General features: G+C 46.2%; 1 protein-coding gene across 3 annotated transcripts in view; it reads left to right on the forward strand.

Moving 5' to 3' along the window:
* LOC119967510 (protein argonaute-3) overlaps positions 1 to 25,092 on the forward strand; it is a 189,473-nt gene extending 164,381 nt beyond the window's left edge. For all 3 annotated transcript variants that reach the window (XM_038800175.1, XM_038800182.1, XM_038800189.1), the window contains 4 exons: positions 209 to 343; positions 3,282 to 3,383; positions 22,095 to 22,294; positions 23,882 to 25,092. In XM_038800175.1, coding sequence (XP_038656103.1) covers positions 209 to 343; positions 3,282 to 3,383; positions 22,095 to 22,294; positions 23,882 to 23,990 — 546 coding nt within the window. In that variant the 3' untranslated portion in view covers positions 23,991 to 25,092. The remainder of the gene's footprint in view (positions 1 to 208; positions 344 to 3,281; positions 3,384 to 22,094; positions 22,295 to 23,881) is intronic.
* Positions 25,093 to 25,451: the final 359 nt, after the last annotated feature.

The raw sequence follows: 25,451 nt of genomic DNA on the forward strand, positions 1-25,451 counted from the left end.
AACCAATCACCACCCTCTTGTGCAGTACAAATTTTTGGCACTTGGTTTTCCAGTTGACGTTTGGTATTAAAATCTGCCCTGATGAATGTAACACGCAAAGCTTTGACAGCCTGTTTCTTTGTTTCAGAATAAAGTAGTGTACTACCCAGAGACAATATTTAGCAGGACATTTCCCACCAATTACACTTTATTTGCTTTTGTGCTGTAGGTGTTGTACTGTGAACTATTGGCAATTCGAGAAGCCTGTATCAGCCTGGAAAAGGACTATCAGCCTGGCATCACATATATTGTTGTGCAAAAACGTCATCACACTCGTCTGTTCTGTGCTGATAAGAATGAGAGGGTAAGAACTGGCACCTGAATCACCTGTGATCCATTTGGTTTGGACAATGTGTACATGAGCTGCCTCTTCAAATGGGCATTTAAAATCAGCATTTAAAAAAAAATCTTTTTATTCTCCTCATTTTCAACATTTTCATGAAATAAACAACAAAGAAAACAAACAATAACAAATACAGTACCAATCCACCAAACAGCATCCCATTCAGTATACAGACCAAAACATTCCAAGTAAAAAAGAAAATTAACACTCAATCCATAAACAGTGTACTCAAGAACAACAATAACCCCAATTCCACCCCTGCCAAATGTTCAATGGCAACTAATTCTTGAAAGTACATAATAAACAGCCCCCATGAATTGCAGAGCCCTTCCTCCTTCCCCCTCAGCTCACACTTCACCTTCCCGAGAGTCAAAAATTCCAGTAGATCCCCCGCCAAGCCGAGGCACAGGGTGGAGAAGCTGACCTCTATCCCAGCAGGACATGCCTCCGGGCAATCAGCGAGGCACCCGCCTGCAGCCCTGGTAGGTCCGACACCCTGAAAACGGCTTCTGGGGGCCCTGGTTCCAAGTCCACGGGTAGTATCCCCGAGAGGAACTGAAAACCTCCCTCCAATACCTCTCCAGCTTCGGACAGAACCAAAACATCGGTACGTGGTCTGCGGGACTCCTCCCACATTGCTCACATACGTCCTCCACTCCCTCAGAGTTGGCTCATCCTCGCCCTCGTGAGGTGTACCCTACACACAACCTTCAGTTGTATCAGCCCCAACAAGGTTGAGGCGTTCACCCTCTGAAGCAGCTCACATCACAAACCATCTTCTTCCTCCATTCTAACCTACTGCCACCCCCCCCCCCCCCCCCCCCCCCCAAACACCACAACTCCTCACGTTTTCGGCATTCGCCGCCCGATAGTAATATAATAAATTCGGGAGGCCCAACCCCTCTGCCTGCTACCCTCTTTGCAGGACCACCTTCCTAACCCTTGCTACCTTCCACGACTACCAGCCCCCCCAAAATAAACGAGATGATCAGCTTATCCACTTCCTTAAAAAAAAAAGACCGTCAGGAACTGCAATAAAAACAAAAATCGCGGTAGCATTTTCATTTTAATCACCTGCGCCTGACCTGCCAGTGACAGACGTGCTTGTTAGGTGAATTAGACATTTTGAATTCTCCCTCCATGTACCCGAACAGGTGCCAGAGTGTGGCGACTAGGGGATTTTCATTGCAGTGTTAATGTAAGCCTACTTGTTACAATAATAAAGATTATTAGAATCCCCCATCGACTTCCTCTCAAACACCTCACCGAGTATCAGTCCTCTATTCCCCCCCTTTACACCTCCTGGGCCTTCTGAAACATGTTCAACCAGACTCCAATGGCCGCTACCCCTCCCCCCACCACACCTCCGTTCACTAGCTGACTTGAGCTTGCTAGTGTGGAGGCCCCTGCCCACTTCCCTCCCGGTCCCAGGAAAACAAAGAAATCACCTTCAAACAAACAAAAATCCAGTGCAAACACACACACCCCAGAAAGCCATTGTTACAAAAAATCCCCAGTCTTGCCTAATCCAAATAGGCAACTTCACCCCATTTAACACATATAACAAAATGAAATAAAAAATAGAACCATATACACTCTTCTTTCCCCTGTACCCTCGGCCCAAGACCAGTTCCAGTTCCCAGTCCCATTTCTCTCTTCTGCCCAGTCCTTCTGCATTCACAAATGCCTCCGCCGCTTCCACCACCTCGGGGGAAAAAAAGTCTTTGGAGTTGTAGATCACCCTCAAGTTCTGAACTGCACACCACCATTATACAGTGCTGTCTTCACTCAGCCTTTGGTTTGGGCCTCAATGGCCGATGAGCCTGATCCAGGGAGGGATCTTCCCCCTCCCCCAACAGCTCCAACATCTTGGCAAACTACTCAGTTGCCTCGGGCCCTCCATCCCTTTGGGCAGGCCCATAATCCTCAAGTTTTGCCGCCTAGATCATTTTCCAGGTCCTCCAACTTGGCTCGCAGACCTTTGTTGGCCTCAACCACCCTCTGCAGCTCCTCACCCATTGAGCTGAGCTGATCGCTGTGTACTGATCGCTGTGTAGCGACAAGACCGCCTCCACTCCCATCATTTTATCACCCTGCTCCCACGCCTCAGCCAAAGTCCTCAACACCGCCGCCTTCAAGGCAGTCTCCTCATCCACCAGCACCTTCAGCACCGCCATCATCTCATTCCTCATCACCTCATGTGCTTGCAAACTGTTTCTTGAGTTCCAAAACCATCACCTCAGTTACCTTTTCTGCCGTAAATTGTGACCCACCCAACTTCTGCCATCTTTCCAGTTGCCGAGCTGATCCTTGCGATCAACGGCGAACCTTCACTCGCTTCCTTCTTCACGGCTTTTGGTTTTTTGACAGCCCCCTCCTTATGTCTTCCTGCACTTATTTGTCGAAAAATTGCCCTGAGATCGGGCATTACGTTCTAAAAAAATCAAGCCTCAAGCAGGAGCCACCCAACATGCGACTTCCTCCCACATGTTGCCACCGGAAGTCTAAAATCAGCATGTTATCCTTATAGAGAACCAAATATATTAATCATTATTGTCACAAGTAGGCTTACATTAACACTGCAATGAAGTTACTGTGAAAAGTTCCTAAACGCCACATTCCGACACCTGTTCGGGTACATGGAGGGAGAATTCAGAATGTCCAATTCACCTGAGAACACGTCTTTCAGGACTTGTGGGAGGAAACCAGAACACCCGGAGGAAACCCAGACACACACTGGGAGAACGTGCAAGCTCCACACAGACAGTGACCCAATCTGGGAATCAAAACGATGTCCCTGGAGCTGTCAAACCACAGTGCTACCCACAAATATGAACTTGTAAATAATATTTGACGCTGCGTAACAACATTTATTTTATTTATTCTCTCTATCTGTAAGGTTGGGAGAAGTGGAAATATTCCAGCAGGAACAACCGTGGACACAGATATCACCCACCCATATGAATTTGATTTTTATCTTTGCAGCCATGCTGGGATACAGGTATGGAATGAAAGTTAGATAACTTACTATTTGTATTAGCCTTACTATTTGTATTACCGAGGGATAAAAGGGAAAAGTGTGTGGAAGTATTTTTCTGAATGTTTTCCCAGGTTTACAAATATCCATTTGGTTAAGAGGGTGGATGAATAAATTGCTCGAGAACAGAGCAGATGAATTGTGATGTCTGTCATAAAACAGTGCAGTTGCTGCACAATAAAACTCTTCCTTTTGAGTAAGCTCTCGTATCTTTCATTTTGCCTGTGTGAACCTCAAAAGGGATCTCCTGGAGTAATTTATTCAGCACTGAAGGCCAAAAGAACATAAGAACAAAAGGGATTGCATCTGAATAAAACTCATTACTGTGAACATAGGAGCAGGAGTTAAGCCATTTGGCCATTGAGCATGCTCCACCATTCAATTAGATCATGGCTGATCATCCACCTCAATGCCACTTTTCTGCACTAACTCCATGTCTCTTGATGTCATTAGTATGCAGAAATCTGCTGAATTCTTTCCTGAGTCTGCTCAATGACCAAGCCTCCACAACCCTCTGGGTTAGAGAATGCCAAAGAATTCACCATTCTTGCAGTGAAGAAACTCCTCATCTCCTTGGTAAATGGCCTCCCCCTTATTCTGAGACTGTTCCCTCCTGGTCCAGGACTCACCAGCCAGGGGGAAACATTCCATCTATTCTATCTCGCCTTGTAAATTTCAATGAGATCACCTCTCATTCGAAACTCTAGAGGCCAAATTTCCTCTGTCTCCTCGAGACATTCCTGCCATCACAGGGAATTAATCTGGCGAATTTCCATGAACACCCTTGATAGCAAGTACATCCTTCCTTAGTTAAGGAGACCAAAACTGTGTACACTACTTCAGGTCTTGCCAAGGCTCTATACAATTGCAGCCAGACGCGTGTACGCAAATCCCCTTGTGGTGAAAGCCAACATACTGTTTTCCTTCCTAATTGCTTGCTGCACCTTTATACAACTTTTAGTTACTCATGAACAAGGGCAACTAGATCCATTTGGACATCAACATTTCCCAACATTTAAGAAATACTCTGCCTTTAGCTTTTTTCTACGAAGGTAATAGTGACAAAAAGATTAATAAGGAGGGAGAAATTGAAGTCCCAAGAGAAAGAAAACTAGAAATATGAAGACATAGTGAGAGAAATTTATCAGGTGAATTAATGATGGAAAGTGGGGAGATGGTGGATGAACTGAACAGGTATTTTACATCTGTTTTCGTTTTGGAGGATACAAGTAACAGCACAGAAGTAGCTGCAAATCTGGGAGGGAGGGTGGGAACTCTGAAATTTTCTAATCACCCTGGAAGTGGTATTGAGCATATTGTTGGGACTGTGAGCTGGCAAATTCCTGAGTCCGGATGGACTTTATCCTAGGATCTTGAAAGAAGTGGCTAGTGAGATACTTCATGCATTGGATTTAATTTTCCAAAGCTCCTTCTACTTGGCAAATAGCAAATGTTACCCCTTTATTCAAAAAGAGAGAGCGAGAGACAGAAAACCGGAAATTCTAGGCCAGTTAGCCTAACATCTGTCATCGGGAAACTGTTAGAAGCAATTATTAAAGATATTATTGGCATTGCAGTCACACAAATTCAAAGCAATCAGACTGTCAACATGATTTTGAGAAAGGGAAATCGTGGGGCAGCACGGTAGCATTGTGGATAGCACAATTGCTTCACAGCTCCAGGGTCCCAGGTTCGATTCCGGCTTGGGTCACTGTCTGTGTGGAGTCTGCACATCTTCCCCGTGTGTGCGTGGGTTTCCTCCGGGTGCTCCGGTTTCCTCCCACAGTCCAAAGATGTGCAGGTTGGGGTTGGGTTGATTGGCCATTATAAATTGCCCTTGGTGTCCAAAAAATTCTATGATTCTATGTTTAACCAATTTATTGGAGTTCTTTGAAGGTGTCAAGTGTACTCTGGATAAAGGGGAAATTGGTGGATGTACTGTACTTAAAGGTTATTGTGAAAATTGAAGGCTCATTACATCGGGAGTAAAATATTGGCATGGATCAATTGTTGGCAAGCTAGCAAGAGAGTTGGCATAAATGGGTCTGATTGTGTGACGTGGTCTGTTTTGGCAGGAAGAATAAAATATAAACTTATCTAAATGGTGAAAGATTACAGAGCTCTTGAGGTGCAGAGGGATTTGGGTGTCCTTGTGCAGGATTCACACCAGGCTAGTAAGCAGGTACAGCAAGTAATTAGGTAAGCTAATAGAATGTTATCTTTTATTGTGGGCGAAATTGATTACAGAAGTTATGCTTCAGTTGACACTGGTGAGACCACATAGATCATAGAATATCTACAGTGTAGAAGGAGGCTATTGGCCCATCGAATATGCACTGGCTTTGTGCCCAGTACTGGATGTGTGCCGTATTGATCGTCTTATTTAAGGAAATATGTAATGCATTAGCAGTTCCAAGGAGGTTTACTAGACTGATACCAAGAATGTGCGGGTTGTCTTATGAGGAAATTATGGACTGGCTTATATCTGCGAAAGTTTAGTAAAGGGAAGACTTGTTTGAAACCTTTTAAGATCCTGAAGGGTTTGAAAAGGTTTCAAATATACCACATCTACTGGTTCTCCTTTATCTGCTGTAGGTAACATCCTCAAGAATGAACTCACAACAGGTTGGTCAAACATGATTCCTTTTCTTGCATATTCTCCCCATATCTCACCCCCACAACCCAAAGATGTGCAGAGTAGATGGATTGGCCGCACTAAATTGCCCTTTAATTGGAAATAAAATAATTGGGTACTCTAAATTTATGGGGGAGAAACATGATTCTCTTTCATAAATTCATGCTGACTCTGGCCAGTCATATCATTTTACAAATGTCTTGTTATCACATCTTTATAATAGATTCTAAACATTGTCCCTACTTACTGACGTTAAACTAACAGGTCTGTGGTTCTCAGTTTTCTCCCTTCCTTCTTAAATACTGAGGTTACATTTGCTACTTTCCAATCTGCAAGAATCTTTCCAGATTCTTCAAAGACAATCACCAACGTTTCCAATATCTCTAAAGTTACTTCCTTTAACTCTTGGGATGTAGTTAATCAAGTTCAGGGGATTTATCAACTTTCAATACAATTAATGTTTTGAGTACTATTTCTTTAGTAATACAAATTTCTTTCAGTTCCTTATTTTCACAAGCCCCTTTGGTTTCCTAGTATTTCTGGGAGATTTTCTGTATCTTCCTCTGAGAAAACAGATGCACGCAAAGTAATTGTTTAGCTTCTCTGCCAATTCACTACTCTCCATTATAAATCATCCTGTGATGACCCATAATTATCTTTGCTAACTTTTCATTTTCACATACCTAAAGAAGCTTTTACAGTCCACCCTTGTTTCCCACTAGCTTTCATTCATATTCTCTTTTCACTTTCTTTATTAGCTCACTGGATTCTTAATTGTTCCTAATCAAAGAATAAAGAAAAGTACAGCACAGGAACAGGCCCTTCGGCCCTTCAAGCCTGCATCGACCATGCTGCCCATTTAAACTAAAATCTTCTACACTTCTGGGGTCCGTATCCCTCTATTCCCACCCTATTCATGTATTTGTCAAGATGCCCCTTAAACGTCACTATCGTCCCTGCTTCCACCACCAGCGAGTTCCAGGTAACCACTGTGTAAAAAAAACTTGCTTCTTACATCTCCTCTAAACCTTGTCCCTTGCACTTTAAACGTATGCCCCCAAGTAATTTATCCCTCTATCCTGGGAAAAAGCCTCTGACTATCCACTCTGTCTATGCCCCTCATAATTTTGTAGACCTCTATCAGGTCGCCCCTCAACCTCCTTCGTTCCAGTGAGAACAAACCAAGTTTATCCCTCCATACCAGGCAACATCCTGGTAAATCTCTTCTGCACCCTCTCTAAAGCCTCCACATCCTTCTGGTAGTGTGGTGACCAGAATTGAACCCTATACTCCAAGTGTGCTGAACAATGGTTCTATACAGCTGCAACATGACTTGCCAATTTGTATACTCAATGCCCCAGCCAAGGAAGGCAGACATGCCGTATGCCTTCTTGACTACCTTTTCCACCTGTGTTGCCCCTTTCAGTGACCTGTGACCTGTACACCAAGATCTCTCTGACTGCAAATACTCTTGAGGGTTCTACCATTCCTTGGGTTTGCTATTTTTTCTGGCAATCTTACAAGCCACTTCCTTTGAGCTAATGCAATCTTGAATTTATTTTGTTAATCACGGTTGATTCACCTTTCTCGTCGAGTTTTTGTGTCTTAGAGGAATGCATATTTGTTAGAAACCATGTAATACTCCTTTATATACTGGCCATTGATTATTTACAGTCAATTCCTCCATCATCGCCAACTTATTCCTCATGCCTTCATCGTTTCCTGCGGATTTCTTTTTACCAAGAAACAAATAAGTTTTGTTTATCTAGGACATTTCATGACATCACAAAGTGCTTTGTAGCCAAATTAAACACCTTTGAACTGTAGTCACTGTTGTAATGTAAAGAAATGCGGCGGCGAATTTGTACACAGCATGGTCTCACAAATGGCAATGCATTAAATGACCAGATAATCTGTTCTTAGTTACAAATATTGGCCAGGACACCGAGAGTTTCCTGCTGTTCTTGGAAAAATAATGCTATATTCATCATATTTTATTAATTTAAATGACTGTCTCAGTTTATAAACTAAATTGTCTCAGTTTATAAACTAAATGAACAGTCAGTTGGACACGTGGATTAATTACATGAAGCCACAATGGATTTGTTGAAGGCAAATCATGTTTAACTAATTTGATTTAATTTTTTGATGAAGTAACAGAGGGTTGAAGAGGGTAATATGGTTGATATTCTGTATTTGGACTTCCACAAGAGTTTTATAAAGTGATGGGCTGGTCTGCAAAGTTGAAGCCCATGAATTAATAGGGGCGGCATGGCAGCACAGTGGTTAGCACTGTTGCTTCACATCGGGTTCGATTCCCGGCTTGGGTCGCTTTCTGTGCAGAGTCTGCATGGGTTTCTTCCGGGCCCCAGTCTCAATGGCAAATATAAAAGATACCTATTGGTCAGTGGAATCACTCATGGAGCTAGGCATCCTCATGGTTTAAAAAAAAAGTTTGGGGTTCTTGTTCAGTATCCTAACAAATGTTGGGGTCTGGTCCGGGTGCATAACATAGGATCAAGAGGTGATCCTAGCCGAGCACCCCTGCTGAGAAGAAAAACTTTTTAAAAAAGGGTATCGATTTGTGCAGAAACTCTGAAGTGGTCAATCATCAGCTACAAAATATCGATGGGAGAACTGACGAAACTTTGAACTACGCTGAGAGATACTTTGGGCCTTCCAAAAACAAAACAAGGGAGAGAAGGAAGAACTATTTACAGAAGGGCCAGCAGAAAGATAGAGACCAGAGTTCTGGATGTATATTGCAGAGTACACAAAAGAAAAGGAAGCGTGAACAGCATGGAAAAAGCAGTGTTCTAGCTGCAAAAAAAGCTGAATCACTTTGCATGCAAATGTATTGCTGGAAAGAAGAAAAGTAAACCTGTAAGGATGGTTGCTGGAAAGATGTTGAACAATTAACCTGCTAAATCACTCTGTACCCTAGGACAGGTTGGTACCCTCAAAGCACGAGGAAAAAATGGTTTATGCCTATTGGGATGATTGCAGAAGGAGAGCATCAAATTTAAAAAAATATATAAATCCAGTTATTGTTTTCCAATTAAGGGCCAATTTAGCGTGGCCAATCCACCTAGCCTGCACATCTTTTGGGTTGTGGGGGCAAAACCCACGCAAACACGGGGAGAATGTGCAAACTCCACACGGACAGTGACCCAGAGCCGGGATCAAACGTGGGACTTCGGCGCCGTGAGGCAGAAGGGCTAACCCACTGCGCCACCATGCTGTTCCAGAGAGCATCAAGTTAATACAAAGTGTTAGATACACTGGTGCAATGTACAGCATCAAGAACCTTGCAGACCTGAGTGAAATTACTAAAACGCTGACCCACAAATGAAGTAATCGAAGGTAAATTTGAGGCTATAAGATGGAATAACACTCCTCTAAAGAGGGCAAACTAAGCTGAGAATCCAATGCAATGGGAAGAATGAAAGAAGATTTGCAGTTCAAAAAAGTAGATGCAAAGTGAAATTCACTCCCCTCAGCCGAAACAAGTCAAAAGTGCCCTCCATGTACCAGAAGCTTTGCACTATTTATCACTGCACAAAGCAATTGACTGCCGAACAAACCCTATAAATTTACAGTGATGTTTTCACAGATCTTGATGAATATCATCTTTTAATTAGATGAGTGTGCAGCTAACTCAGCATCTTCCAAGGAGTCGAGCCTGAAAGACAAGATAGGGAAGCTTGAAAAAAATGGGAGCAATCAAAAAAGTGACAACTCCTCCAGACTGGATTAGCAGCATGGTAGCAATGAAACAACCTGGAAAGCTGAGTGTGCGCATCAACCCCAAAGGGCCTCAGTAAAGCTTTGAAGAGATCTCGCTACCCCATAGCAACCATTGAAGAAATGACACTGCTAATCTACCATGTTAACAATGAGGCCATCCTGCAATATGATGCCAGTGAGGCAAGACTTGTGTTTACCTCCAGAGTGTTAATGCAAACAAAATGAAGCTGCCCAAAGATTGAGGAGGAGTAACTGGCTATTCTTTGCTTGTAAGCATTTTAATCAGCACCTGTCTGAGAGACAAGTGACAGTAGTCTGACCAGAAGTCACTTCAAAACATATTTCCCAAACCACTGCTATCTGCTCCAAAGTGTCTTCGAAGGATGTTATTTTGTCTGTAGCAATATTATTTGAAATGAAGTGCATGCAGGCGGCGGAACGGATGGGCATCACTGCAACATGCTGTCAAATGATGCAATTCTTTTGAAGAAAGTTTCTGACACTAGTACAGAGTGTGAAATCTCCCAGATCCAGTGCAAAGCAACAGCATGATGTCCTCTGGAAGTTCAATCCAGCAGTGACATTGAATCTGACAGACAAGCCTCTTGGTCAGATCGAGCAAACTACGCAGCCTAATGCAACTCTTAAGTGCTACAGGAAGCTGTGGTGAAAGAATGTCTGGAAAAGTGAAGGGCACCACTATTTTTGTTTTTTTAACAAGCATTGAGCAGATTGGATGAAGTGATTGCCCAAGGTGGCATCATGTGAAAAGAATCCCTCCTAAGGAAGTAAAGAGACGTTAGAACGCATCCATGTAAGCCATGAAGGAATTACGTCTTGTCTGAGGAAGTCAAGAAGTGTTCTACTGGCCAAAGTTCAGTCAATGTAGTGCTTGTCATTAACATCAAGCTGAGCAAGCTAAAGAGCTACTTGCTACCCAGACTATTTGGATTTAAACAAGTTAACATCGACCATCACCAGTGAGATCGTAAAATGCCTGAGAGCACACTTCAGTCATTATGGCATTCATGACATTGTGATGAGTGACAATGGCCCTTTGTTCATGAGTGAAGAATTCAGGTGCTTCGTAAATGTTTGGGAAATTCAGCACTACAAATCTCCACACTATCCTTAGGGGTGGCATGGTGGCACTACTGCCTCACAGTGCCAGGGAAACAAGTTCAATTCTGGCCTCGGTGACTATCCATGTGGAGTTTGCATTTTCTCCCCATGTCTGCGTGGGTTTCCTCCGGTTTCCTCCCACAGTCCAAAGATGTGCAGATTAGGTGGATTGGCCATGCTAAATTGCCCCTTAGTGTCCAAAAGGTTAGGTGGGGTTACTGGGTTATGCGGATGGGGTGGGGGCGTGTGCCTAGGTAGGGTGCTCTTTCCAAGGGTCGTTGCAGGCTCGATGGGCCAAATGGCCTCCTTCTGCACTGGAGTGATTCTATGATCCTATGAAATTGAAAGGCTGACACAGAAGTTTTTTTATAAATGTTTTTTATTGAGTTTTCATGTTTTATATATGACAAGTTACAAATTGTTAGAGAGAGAAAAAAAACTTTACCTTCCCCCGATACCTTCCCCCGATTCCCGTCCATTTTCCCCCGATTCTTGGCCACCCAGCTATTCTTCCTTTTGTACGTTGGCCACAAACAGATCCCGGAACAGTTGCATGAATGGCTCCCACATTCTATGGAAGCCATCGTCTGACCCTCGGATGGCGAATTTGATTTTCTCCATTTGGAGAGATTCCGAGAGGTCGGACAGCCAGTCTGCAGCTCTGGGCGGTGCTGCTGACCGCCAGCCAAACAGGATTCTACGGCGGGCGATCAGGGAGGCAAAGACAAGGGCGTCCGCCCTCCTCCCCAGGAATAGATCTGGCTGGTCTGAAACCCCGAAGACCGCCACTATCGGGCATGGCTCCACCCTCACCCCCACCACTTTAGACATAGCCTCGAAGAAGGCTGTCCAGTACTCCACAAGTCCTGGGGCAAGACCAGAACATGTGGGCGTGGTTGGCCGGGCCTCTTTGGCACCGTTCACATCTGTCCTCCACCTCCGGGAAGAACCTACCCATACGGTTTCTTGTTAAGTGGGCTCTATGTACCACTTTTAGTTGCGTCAGGCCGAGCCTTGCGCACGTGGAGGTGGAGTTGACCCTATGCAGTGCTTCGCTCCAGAGTCCCCACCCTATCTCCATCCCCAGGTCATCCTCCCATTTCCTTCTTGTTGCGTCCAGTACGGTGTCGTCCCTATCTACCAGTCGGTCATACATGTCGCTACAGTTCCCTTTCTCTAGGATACTTGCGTCCAGTAGGTCTTCCAGTAGTGTCTGTCGTGGCGGTTGTGGGTACGTCCTTGTCTCCTTTCGTAGGAAGTTTTTGAGTTGCAGGTACCGTAGCTCGTTCCCCCCAGCTAGTCGAAATTTCTCTGTCAGTTCGTCCAGTGTTGCGATCCTGTCGTCCGTGTATAGGTCCCTGACTGTCAGTGTCCACCGTCCTGCCTCCACCTTTTGAAGGTGGCGTCAGTCAATGCTGGTGTGAACCTATGGTTGTTGCAGATGGGAGCCTTGTCCGACATTTTGGTCAGGCCAAATTGCTGCCGCAGTTGGTTCCAGGATTGGAGGGTGGCTGTCACCACTGGTGGCTGACGCAGAAGTGAAAATTGCCAAAAAGATCAGAAAATATAGAGAAAATGCAGCATCGGTGTGCATAAGGAATTCTAAAGTGGAGAAACACACCTGCTGAGAGCATGGAAAATAATCCAATTCAGCGCCTAATATTACTCTGCACCCAAACTCCTCTTACAATAGTTGAAACACTACTGAAGTCAGAAGCAGCAACATGAATGAGTGGCAAAATCAAAATGAAATGACAGCCAAATTTCACTTTGATAAAGCAGCCAAACATTTAAAGCTGAGAATTGGAGTTGGTCAGAGTGCATAGATTCAATACTAGTCTGCCCACTTGGCAACTTGGGACCTGTGTAAGGAAATACTCACCATGAAAATGGTGAAAATGAATGACCGGATGTGTACACCACGGCAGCAAAATTTCCCAGAGAGGCGACGTCACCCCAGGACTGAGCAGACACCAAACAAACTGCCAATAACAACCGTTAACCATTAGAAGACAAGAAAGCTTTAAAGGGTTATGTTTGCAATGCTAGTCTAGAGTCAGACAGAAATGGGTCAGACGAGAATATCCAGTCTTCTGTAAATACGCAATGGTTTTCATTGTAGACCATTATGTGTTTAACTTGCAATGGCAAATTATAGTGTTCGGGGGCTTTGTATGTGTAAAGGGGGATGGTTGGAGAAGGACTTGTGTGATATGGCCATAGGTTTTCAGTAGTTAAGTGACCTCTGACGTCACCCTTGGTTGTAAAGTCTTGGGAGAAGAAGCCGTTTCATCCACCACTTGGTGCATTGAAAGTGATAGGACAGTTTGAGAAAGTGGCTAATAAAGCATACAGGATCCTAGACTTTTATCATTGGAGGCATAAAGTACAAAAGCAAAAAAAAACCTCTTTCAAATCTCCTTTCGGCCTTCTCTTCCCTAAAGTTGCTCAAAATAATGAGGGCTCTGAATAGAGGAAACTGTTCCCATTGCAGAAGAGTCAAGAACCAGAGAACACTGATTTAAAGTGACTTGACAAAAGAGCCAGAGAATCTGGAATGCACTGCTCGAAAGTGTGCTGGATGTCGATTCAGTTATGGCTTTCAAAGGAAAATTGGATAATTATTTGAAGAAAGAGAAATTTCAAGGCTACAGGAAAAAGGCAGTGGAGTGCAACTAACTGATTACCTCTGAGAAAGAGCCAGCATGGATATGACAGGCAGAATGGCCTCCTGTTCTGTAACCATTCATGATGGGTGGTGACTGGTACCCTAAGCAACTAGCTAACAGGTTTTACAATTGTTTTAGGCTTTGGCTTATCTTGCACTATGGATGAGACATTAAACATTAAACCTTAAACCTTCTGCTTATTCTAATGGTTCATTTGGAGCTGAGATATACCATCATACAATTTGAAGAGTAGGGAGTTCTCTGGTGGTTTGTCAAATAGTTGCATAAATCATAACTACCATACCAGATAAACTTTGTGGGCTGTTCTTACATAAAACAAATTACTACCATACTTAGATGCCCGTTCACTTCAAAAATAATTCATTGTATGTTTGAGACATAATAACCTTTATTGCCACAAGAAGGCTTACATTAACACTGCAATGAAGTTACTGTCAAAATCCCCCAGTTGCCACACTCCAGCACGTGTTCGGGTACACAGAGGGAGAATTCAGAATGTCCAATTCACCCAATAGCACGTCTTTTGGGACTTGTGGGAGGAAACCGGAGCACCCGGAGGAAACCCGCACAGGCACAGGGAGAACTTGCAGACTCCACAAAGACAGTGACCCAAGCCGGGAATCGAACTTGGGACCCTGGAGCTGTGAAGCAATGGTGCTACCCACTGTGCTATATTTTAATTACATAATAAGGTGCTAAATCACGCATATCAGCCTTGCTTAAGGGTAACAATATTTATGGGATATGGGGGTCGCTGGCTAGGCCAGCATTTATTGCCCATCCATGTCTTCTAAGTCATTTCAGAGGGATTTAAGAGTCAATCACATGCTGTGGGTCTGGAGTCACATTGGGCCAGATCAGGTCAGGACAACAGATTTCCTTCCCTCCAGGCATAAGTGAATCAGATGGATTTTTATGAAAAATTGACAATGGTTTCATGGTCATAATTAGATTTAATTCTGTTCATAGCATTTATAGCAACACAGGAGGCATTTGATCCATCATGGCAGCACTGTCTCTTGGCAAAAGCTAATTTACCCATAATCCCCACCCTTTAAAAACAATTCTTAAATTCCCAGCTGTTATGAGTTCTGTTTCTACCACTACTTAACAACCCTCTGTAAAATCTATGCAATGTTGGGAGAGTTGGAGTTTTCCACTGTGGGGGAGGTGTTACGGGGAGAACTAGAAGCACCATTGGAGTTGGAAGCGATCAAGGCGGTGCTGAAATTGATGCAATCGGGAAGGCCACCAGGACCCGATGGATTCCCGGTGGAATTCTACAAAAAAAAAATTGGAGACCTGCTGGCCCCTTTATTGTTGGGGATGTTCAGGGACCCTTTGGAGAGAGGAGCTCTGGCACAGACCTTGGGGCAGGCATTGATTTCCACGCTCCTGAAGAAGGACAAAGATCCCACAGACTGCAGGTCATATTGTCTGATCTCCCTGTTAAATGTGAATGCAAAGCTTCTAGCTAATCGAAACACTCTTTGACATTCAATTGCATTGCCATCACTAAATCTCCCACTATTAACCTCCTGGGGGTTACCATTTACCAGAAACTGAACTGCACCAGCCAAATAAATACTGTGGCTACAAGAGTAGGTCAAAGGCTAGGAATCCTGGGCCAGCACAGTGGCGCAGAGGGCTAGCCTTGCTGCCCTCACGGCGCCGAGGTCCCAGGTTCAATTCTGGGTCATTGTCTTGTGGAGTTTGCACATTCTTCCCGTGTTTGCGTGGGTTTTGCCCTCACAATCCAAAGATGTGCTAGGTGGATTGGCCACACTAAATTGCCCTTAATTGCAAAAAGAATGAATTGGGTGCTCTAAATTTATTTTTTAATAAGCTAGGAATCCTGTGACAAGTAACTTGTCTCCTGATACCCCAAAGTCCGCCATCTACAAGGCACAAATTAGGAGTGTAATGGACTACTCTCCACTTGGGTGAGTTCAGCTCCAACAACACAAGAAGCCCGACACCATCCAGGACAAAGCAGCCCGTTTGATTGCTACCCCTCCCACAAACATTCAGTCGTTCCGCCACCAACAGGCAGTGGCAGCCATGTATAGCATCTACAAGATGCACTACAGGAACTCACTAAGGATCCTTAATTAGCACCTTCCAAACCTCTGACCACTATCATCTAGAAGGACTAGAGCAGCAGATACCTGAGAACATCACCATTTAGAAATTGCCCGCCAAGGACTTCCGGTTGCGGTGATGCGGAGCTAAGCCGCACGTTCGGCAGCTCCCGCTATCAAAGGACTTTCGGGCCTGTTTTAAGGCCCCAAACGGCGCTGTTTCAACGATTCCCGGTGGGGGAAGGTGTTTGGAGGAACATTCCCCGAACTCTATGGTGCGCACCCGGAGTGGGGCAAAGAGAAAGGCTGCAGCAGCTCCCCAGAAAAAGCGGGGGAAGGAGGACAAAATGGCGGGCGGCGGAGCACCCGAGGACTGGTGGAAGTGGGCGCAGGAGCAGCAAGCTGCTCTTCTGCGCTGTTTTGCGGAGCTGAAGGCTGAGTTGCTGGACTCCCTGAATGCGACTACCAGCAAGCTGCTCGAGACCCAGACAGCCCAGGGGGCGGCCATTCAGGAGTTGCAGCAGCAGGCCGCTGATCGGGAGGAGGAGGCCGTGGTCCTCGTGGGGAAGGTGGAGATGCACGAGGCACTTCACAAAAAGTGGCAAGACCGCTTGGAGGAGCTGGACTTTCGCACGAGGCGAAATAATTTGAGGATCCTGGGCCTGGCGGAGGGGTTGGATCTTCCGTCCTATGTGGCCACGATGCTGAATTCGTTGATGGGGGTGGGGTCCTTCCATTTGCCCCTGGAGCTTGAGGAAGCCCACAGAGTGCTGGCCAGGAGGCCCAAGACGAATGAACCCCCGCGGGCGGTGCTGGTGCGGTTCCATCGGTTCAGTGACCGGGAGTGTGTGCGCTGCACTGGGCCAAGAAGGAGAGGAGCAGCAAGTGGGAGAACTCGGTCGTGCGAATCTACCAGGACTGGAGTGTGGAGATGGCTAAGCGGCGGGCTGGGTTTAACCGGACGAAGGCGGTGCTGCATAACAAGCAGGTAAAATTTTGAATGCTGCAGCCTGCGCGTCTGTGGGTAATGTATAAGGACCGGCATTACTACTTTGAGTCCCCGGAGGAGGCGTGGGCCTTAGTGCAGGCGGAGAAGCTGGACTCGAACTAGGGTCTGGGGGCTGCGGGGTCTTGTGTACTACGGTTTTGCTGTTGCTGTTCTGGTAATTTTGACATGTGTTTTTTACACTGGTTCTTGCTCTGTTTCCGGGTGGTTCTGTTGGGTATGGTTTTGTGTTATGTGGGGAATGTTGGGGGTTTGTTTTTTTCTTCTGTACGGGGCTGGGGGATGGGGTGGAGCTGGAATTTGGGAGCTGCGTCAGAAAGGTGGGGTGGGGCAGTGCGAAAGCGCGGGCTTTCCTCTGGTTTCCTGCGCTGCGGGGCAGGAGGGGTGGAGCTGGCAGTGGGGGCGTGGTCTCTACTGGTTTTTTCCCGCGCTGAAGCGGTGCCAAGGAGGAGTGGCAGGAGGGGGGATGACCCCATGTCGGGAGGGGCCGGGTTTTGGCGGGAGTTGCCGGGGTCAGCAGAAGTCAGTTGACTCACGGAAGTACCATGGAGGGTGCGTCGCGGCTAGGGGGGGGTCCTAGCCTTGGGGGGGGGGGGGGGGAAATGCCGGGTTGCTGCTGGAATGGCCAGGAGGGTGCTGGTGTGGGCCGGGGGGGTAGAGGAGAGGCGGTATCGTCATGGGGAACGGGTCGGGCTGGGTGTGCTGGCCTGGGGCGAGCAATCGATGAGCTATGGCTAGTCGGTGGGGGAGGGGGGCGGGGTGCCCTCTGATCCGACTGATCACCTGGAACGTGAGGGGGCTGAATGGGCCGGTTAAGCGGGCTCAGGTATTTTCACATTTGAAGGGGCTGAAGGCGGACGTGGCTATGCTCCAGGAGACCCACTTGAAGGTGGCGGACCAGGTTCGTCTGAGGGAGGGGTGGGTGGGGCAGGTTTTCCACTCCGGATCAGACGCGAAGAACCGGGGGGTGGCGATTCTGGTGGGGAAGAGGGTGGCGTTCGAGGCGTCGGCGGACAAGGAGGGCAGATATGTTATGGTGAAGGGTAGGCTGCAGGGAGAGAAGGTGGCGCTGGTAAACGTGTATGCCCCGATTTGGGATGATGCTGGCTTTATGAAGCGTATGTTGGGCCTCATTCCGGACCTGGAGGCAGGGGGCCTGATCATGGGGGGAGACTTTAACACTGTGCTGGATCCCCCACTAGACCGGTCCAGTTCAAGGACGGGTAGGAGGCCGGCGGCGGCCAAGGTGCTGAGGGGGTTTATGGACCAGATGTGAGGGGTGGATCCCTGGAGGTTTGGGAGGCCGAGGGCGCAGGAGTACTCCTTTTTCTCCCATGTGCATAGGGTTTACTCCCGAATAGATTTTTTCGTCCTGAGCAGGGGATTGATCCCGAGGGTGGAGGATGCTGAGTATTCGGCCATAGCAATTTCAGACCATGCTCTGCACTGGGTCGATCTGGAGATGGGGGAGGCGCGGGACCAGCGCCCGCTGTGGCGTCTGGACGTGGGGTTGCTGGCTGATGAGGTGTGTAGGAGGGTGTGGGGAAGTATTGAGGGGTATCTTGAGACCAACGACACGGGGGAGGTCCGGGTGGGGATGGTTTGGGAGGCTCTGAAGGCAGTGATCCGGGGGGAGCCGATTTCCATCCGGGCCCATAGGGAAAGGAGGGAGAGACTGGTGGGGGAGCTCCTGGATGTGGATAGGAGGTATGCGGAGGTCCGGAGGAGGGATTGCTGGGGGAACGGCGTAGGTTGCAGGCCAAGTTCGATTTGCTGACCACCAGAAAGGCGGAGACACAGTGGAGGAAGGCGGGTTATGAGTATGGGGAGAAGGTGAGCAGGATGTTGGCGCATCAGCTCCGCAGGCGAGATGCGGCTAGGGAAATTGGTGGAGTGATGGATAAGGGTGGGAATGTGGTGCGGAAGGGGGCAGAGGTGAACGGGGTCTTTAGGGACTTTTACGAGGAACTGTACCGGTCAGAGCCACCGGTTGGGGGGGAGGGGGGGGGAGAGAGAGGATGGAGAGCTTCATGAACAGGCTACGTTTCCCAAAGGTGCAGGAGGAACTGGTGATGGGGCTGGGGATGCCGATTGAGTTGGAGGAGCTAGGCAGGGGGATTGGTCAAATGCAGTCAGGAAAGGTGCCGGGGCCGGATGGGTTCCCGGTGGAATTTTATAAAAAGTATGCGGACCTGGTGGGCCCCCTGTTGGTGCGAGCCTTCAATGAGGCATGGGAGGGGGGGGGCTTTGCCCCCAATGATGTCACGGGCGCTGATTTCTTTGATCCTGAAGCGGGATAAGGACCCCCTGCAGTGTGGATCATACAGGCCAATCTCGCTCCTCAATGTGGATGCCAAGTTGCTGGCGAAGATCCTGGCCACCAGGATAGAGGACTGTGTGCCGGGGTGATGCACGAGGATCAGACAGGATTTGTCAAGGGAAGACAGCTTAACACGAATGTGCGGAGGTTGTTAAATGTTATTATGATGCCGGCGGTGGAGGGGGAGGCGGAGATAGTGGTGGCGCTAGATGCAGAGAAGGCGTTCGATAGAGTTGAGTGGGGGTACCTGTGGGAGGTGCTGGAGCGGTTTGGATTTGGGGAGGGGTTCATCAAATGTGTGAGGTTGCTTTATGAGGCCCCGATGGCGAGTGTAGTTACTAATGGAAGGAGATCAGAGTACTTCAGGCTCTACCGTGGGACCAGGCAGGGGTGCTCCCTGTCCCCCTTGCTTTTTGCACTGGCGATTGAACCTTTGGCTATGGCGTTGAGAGAGTCGGGGAGGTGGAGGGGTCTGGTGCGGGTTGGGGAGGAACATCGGGTATCGCTGTATGCGGACGACCTGCTGCTGTATGTGGCGGACCCAGAGGGGGGAATGCTGGGGGTGATGGAGCTGTTGGCTGAGTTTGGGAGCTTCTCGGGCTATAAGCTGAATCTGGGCAAGAGCGAGGTATTTGTAGTGCACCCGGTGACCAGGAGGAGGGAATTGGGAGGCTCCCGTTTAAGAGGCGCAGTGAAGAGTTTTAGGTACCTGGGGGTGCAGGTGGCCAGGAGTTGGGGGACTCTCCACAAGCTTAATTTTACCGGGCTTGTGAAGCAGATGGAGGAGGAATTTAAAAGGTGGGACATGGTGCCGCTATCGCTGGCGGGTAGAGTGCAGTCTGTCAAAATGACGCTGCTCCCGAGGTTCTTGTTCCTTTTTCAGTGTTTGCCCATCTTTATCCCTAGGGCATTTTCAGGAGGGTGACTAGCAGCATCATGAGCTTTGTTTGGGCGCATGGGACCCCGAGGGTGAAGAGGGTCTTCTTGGAACGGGGTAGAGATGGTGGGGGGCTGGCGTTACCCAATCTCTCGGGGTATTATTGGGCGGATGATGTGTCGATGGTGCGCAAGTGGGTGATGGAGGGGGAGGGGGCAGCATGGAAAAGGTTGGAGATGGCGTCCTGTGGAGGCACAAGCCTGGGGGCCCTGGTAACGACGCCGTTGCCGCTCCCTCCTACGAGGTATACCACGAGTCCGGTGGTGGCGGCTACCCTCAAGATTTGGGGGCAGTGGAGGCGACATAGGGGGGAAGTGGGGGGCTCGATGGAGGCTCCGCTAAGGGGGAACCATCGGTTCGTCCCGGGGAACATTGATGGGGGGTTCCAGGGTTGGCACAGAGCGGGCATCAGACAGCTGAGGGACCTGTTCATTGATGGGAGGTTTGCGAGCCTGGGAGAGTTGGAGGAGAAATTTGAGCTCCCCTCGGGGAACATGTTCAGGTACCTGCAGGTAAAGGCATTTGCTAGGCGGCAGGTGGAGGGATTCCCCTTGCTTCCCACGAGGGGGGTGAGTGACAGGGTGCTTTCGGGGGTCTGGGTCGGGGATGGGAAGATATCTGATATCTACAAGGTAATGCAGGAGGTGGAGGAGGCGTCAGTAGAGGAGCTAACGGCTAAGTGGGAGGCGGAACTGGGGGAACAGATCGAGGATGGGACATGGGCGAATGCCCTGGAGAGGGTTAACTCTTCCTCCTCATGTGCGCGGCTTAGCCTCATCCAATTCAAGGTGCTGCACCGAGCCCACATGTCCGGGTCTAGGATGAGTAGGTTCTTTGGGGGCGAAGACAGGTGTGTCAGGTGTTCGGGGAGTCCAGCGAACCATGCCCATATGTTCTGGGCATGCCCGGCACTGCAAGTGTTCTGGAAGGGGGTGGCGAGGACGGTGTCGAGGGTTGTAGGATCCAGGGTCAAGCCAGGCTGGGAACTCGCGATTTTTGGGGTTACGGTGGAGCCGGGAGTGCAGGAGGCGAGAGAGGCCGGTGTTTTGGCCTTTGCGTCCCTAGTAGCCCGGCGGAGGATGTTGCTACAGTGGAAGGATGCGAGACCCCCAAGCGTGGAGACCTGGATCAATGACATGGTGGGTTTTTTTAAGCTGGAGAAGGTCAAATTCACCCTGAGAGGATCAGTACAAGGGTTCTTTAGGCGGTGGCAACCTTTCCTCGACTTTCTGGCTCAGCGATAGGGAACTGGGTCAGCAGCAGCAGCAGCAACCTGGGGGGGGGGGGGGTCGACTGTTTATTTAATTTTCATTTATTTTTATGTTCTCTTGTTGTTTACTGGGTTTGGGGCGGTGGTGGGGTGCTATATATGCGTTGCTACGGTCTTGGGGATGTTATACTTATTATGTTGCTTTATTGTTGCTTGTTATTGTTTGTTATATTTTGTGTAAAAAATTTCAATAAAAATTATTTTAAAAAAAAAGAAATTGCCCGCCAAGCCACTCACCACCCTGACTTGGAAGTGTATTGTATTCCTTCACTGTCGCTGGGTCAAAATTCTGAATTTACTACCCCTCTGATGGCACTATGGTGCACCATCACCTCAAGGACTGCAGCAGTTCAAGAAGGCAGCTCATCACCATCTACTTGAGCGCAACCAGGGATGGACAATAAATGCTGGCCAAGCCAGCAACACTCACATCCTGTAAATGAATTTTTTTTTTAAAGTGCTCCAGTTTCCATCATCTCAGAACCCCCCCTGGTATTAACGTTTTTTGTACCTGTTAATGGCCTTCGTGCCCTTCAATATGGGCACCAAGGAATTGGTTATTTTTGTTGCGGCCCAAGTAATAATTTGTATATGTTTTGCATTAATGCTCTGTTTTTGTGCTTAAGTTAATTCTCTCTTTATAATATTAGGATCCTAACTTTCTGGTTTTATTAACTTCCACTTTAGAATACTGTACAGGTAAAACCCTACATCATTGAACTCTTTTTATAGAAGTTTACTATTCAGATGTATGCATCTTGGACCGCACTACTAGGCCACTAAAGGAAACTACCTAGAGAAAGTAAATATATTGAGAGTGGATGATCAAATTAAAAAGTTTTACCAATATTATTATTTTTGTTTCAGGGTACGAGTCGCCCCTCACATTATCATGTTTTGTGGGATGACAACTGCTTCTCTGCGGATGAACTTCAGCTCCTAACCTATCAGCTATGTCACACTTACGTGCGCTGCACACGCTCTGTTTCTATCCCAGCACCAGCCTATTATGCACATCTGGTGGCATTTAGAGCAAGATACCACCTGGTGGACAAAGAGCATGACAGGTAAGAAAGACTAAATGTTGTGACTTTGATGGGTATTCTGCTAATTGTTCTTATGGTCTCAAAGTGTAGATTTTTATCAGGTTGATAAAAGAAGCAATAGCCAATAAATTCTGATCATTCCCAGTGGTTCAGGAGTTTTCAGAAGCGTAAAATTCCCACAAACCTTTTTTTTTTAAAAGCTTTTCTATTGCAATGTCAAATTTCACCTCGTGGTTTATTCTTCAATTGAAATAAATTATTCACTTAAATTTAGTAAATTATTCCGAAAAAAACTTCAACTACTCACCATGACAATGTTCATGTCAGCTAAGACAAACTGATGCTCATTGAAGCAAGCTTAGTGTTGGTGTGAAACTAGACCACGGTTATGGAGGCTGGTGATATTGGAGAAGAGGGAAGGGTGTTGTTTCCAAAGTAGAACTCCAGTCTCTCCTTATCAAACAGGGATGTAAAGAGAAAAATTATAAGAGAACTGAGACTCATTGAGAATGTTTTTCTACTATATGCAACCAATCTCTCCCTGTACACTTTACCTTTTGTTTGATGTTTGTTTACTTTTTCATTACTATGTTTTTCACCTTCCAAAAGTAACAGAAAACCTGGACAAAGAGTTTTTAAACTGAAGTGTAAACTGGGTTTATCAGATATTTTAAAATATGCGATGTCACAAGGAGCTGGGGATTGTGATAGGCAGTGTGGAGTTCACTTATTCAAAAACTCACATAGTTGTCCAAATACAAAAAATGGATCATTTAATTGAAGGTCTTCAGATACTCGGCAAAACCGAAAAGAAAGGAAATAAATACCGAGCTCTTCTCCAAGCCTAACTTTACACACCATATATCCTTATTTAAACCTGAACAGCTAATCCATTTCCCAGGGAAAATTCAACATAGTACAGAACAGCAACAGTCTTTCAGGAGGACAAGGCAAGAGGCAGAGTCAAAACACAGATGAAGGAGGTCAGATTACCAGAGCGAGTTCCCATACAGGCCAAATCAGGGTTTCCGTTGAGTCCGAGGTCAGCCATAAACACGCAGCAAGTTCTTCACTCTCCAAGGCACCTCCCACACCTTCACCAAGTTGGCTTCCACCCCTAATAAGACTCAATGCTCTGCTTAGATAGTCTGGTACGGCTACACAGCTGATCCTCGTTGCACTGATTCCTGATGGGAGTTTTCCCTCGGTCTGTAATGTGACTTGTGGTTGACTTCCTGTGGTAGCGAGAAATTCTGTCATACAGCCTCTGATGGCATCACAAATACTTGTGTGAAGACCAAATATATGCTGATTTCAAAACTTGCAACAAATTAAGAAATGCCTTGTTTAGCCAGATATTTTACGAAAATGATACTAAGTTTTGTGGGGAAATTGATCTTATACAAAAATTAACAATACCCAGATCAATAACATTCTTCACAGTTTAACATACACAAGTAGACATTAGACTTTGAGACAGTAGCTATATTCTATCTAGACATGAATTTATTAGTTTATTGTGTATTTTGTTAATAAATACCAAGAAAAATGCAGCTATCGAAGTATCAGTTTGTCCAGTTCTGATCATCTTTCTCCAACTATTCACAGCGCTGAAGGTAGTCACATTTCTGGACAGAGTAATGGACGTGACCCACAGGCTCTCGCCAAGGCTGTGCAGATCCACCAGGACACCTTACGCACAATGTACTTCGCTTGAGTTTGGGAATTTCTTTCCAGAAGGAAACGAAGATTGCAGCTTACATTTCCAGTGGGGTCAGTTTACGAGCGATGTCTCCAGCCATACTGTAACTTTCACTGTGCGGAGACAATAGTTTCATAAACTGACGGAAAGGGATTGTTTACCTACGAAGATCATAGCACTATTATGCAATATGAAACCAGCCAACTGCTCTGTGTGTGTGTGTGCGTGTATGTGTGTGGGCGTGTGCTCAGTCAGACTTTGTGTCTGTGTCTTTCCTTTTCCAATATAGTTTCCTTTTTGCCTTTACCTCAGTGTTTGGCAGCACAAATCTCATCTTTATCAAGTAACATGAAAACGGAACAAAGAAAAATGTTCCACAAACCTTGGATCTCAAAAGTAGTCACTAATTAGGTCAGAAATCCAGCCATTTGCTAAATCCTCAACTTGGGAAGTTTGGGAGGATTGTGGGAGACTAAGAAATGCATAAAAAGATATCCTCTAAGGAGTTCCTACCAGTGCTTCTTGAGATCCAATAAGTCCCAAATCCAGTGTGCAACTGTTCAAATTCTGCTTGCTGGTTACCAGTTAAGTCAACTGACTATTGAGCATAGCTACTAGTTATGGCTAAGTTTTATAACCAGAACAATGGAATTTTATATATCGAAGATAAAATCCGGGACTTCGATGAGCATAAACAATAATGGTGTGAGAGTAACTTTTGAAAATTCCAAGATTTGGGGGCTCGGTTTAACGTAGAGACTTTTTGCTGTTTCTTTTATTGTTTACTTGCTAGCTCACAACTAAATGTGACTTCATTTTTTTTGTTTTAGCAATCTTATATTTATTAGAAAAAAATTAATGCTTAATTTAATATGAATTTACCTTTTTAAAAAAAAATATAGTAGCATCAATTTTATTTAGTTCTGGAATGTAACCGTGTTGTATACTGACAGAACATTGCTACCGTTAGTGCAATAAGCGGTTGGTAAGAAAGCCCGTGTCCTATGCTGTACTGGAGCAGCAGTTGTACCACTATAACCGTGGGAGAGAGGACACCTCCGCACTTCAGAACCTTATCAGTTTTAATAAGAAAAAAAGTTGAATGCAAAAAAAAAAGTAGGGCTGGGACATTTTAATGTTAGTTTATTGGGACATTACTTTATTTAATTTACACATCTGATCACTGAAATGTGAATTTTTTTCAAATATTTTTGTTTTATTTCAGTCATTCCATTTTAAGATAATATACCAATTTTTTTATTTGGAAATTTTTCATAAAAGTTTGACTTGTTTCATTGATACAAATCTCATGACGTTGTGTGCACTTTGTAAAACCTCATGAACTGCATATTTTATCTAACGGTTGTCATTGCACTGGCTCAAACCGCAATATACAAAATGCTGCAGCCTTCTTGATGGATGGGCATTGCTTGAGTCCCAGCCCTACAAAACAACCTCTCCTCCATGTGAAAAATT

Source organism: Scyliorhinus canicula, chromosome 1, assembly GCF_902713615.1.
Source record: "Scyliorhinus canicula chromosome 1, sScyCan1.1, whole genome shotgun sequence".
Classification (NCBI taxonomy): Eukaryota; Metazoa; Chordata; class Chondrichthyes; order Carcharhiniformes; family Scyliorhinidae; genus Scyliorhinus; species Scyliorhinus canicula.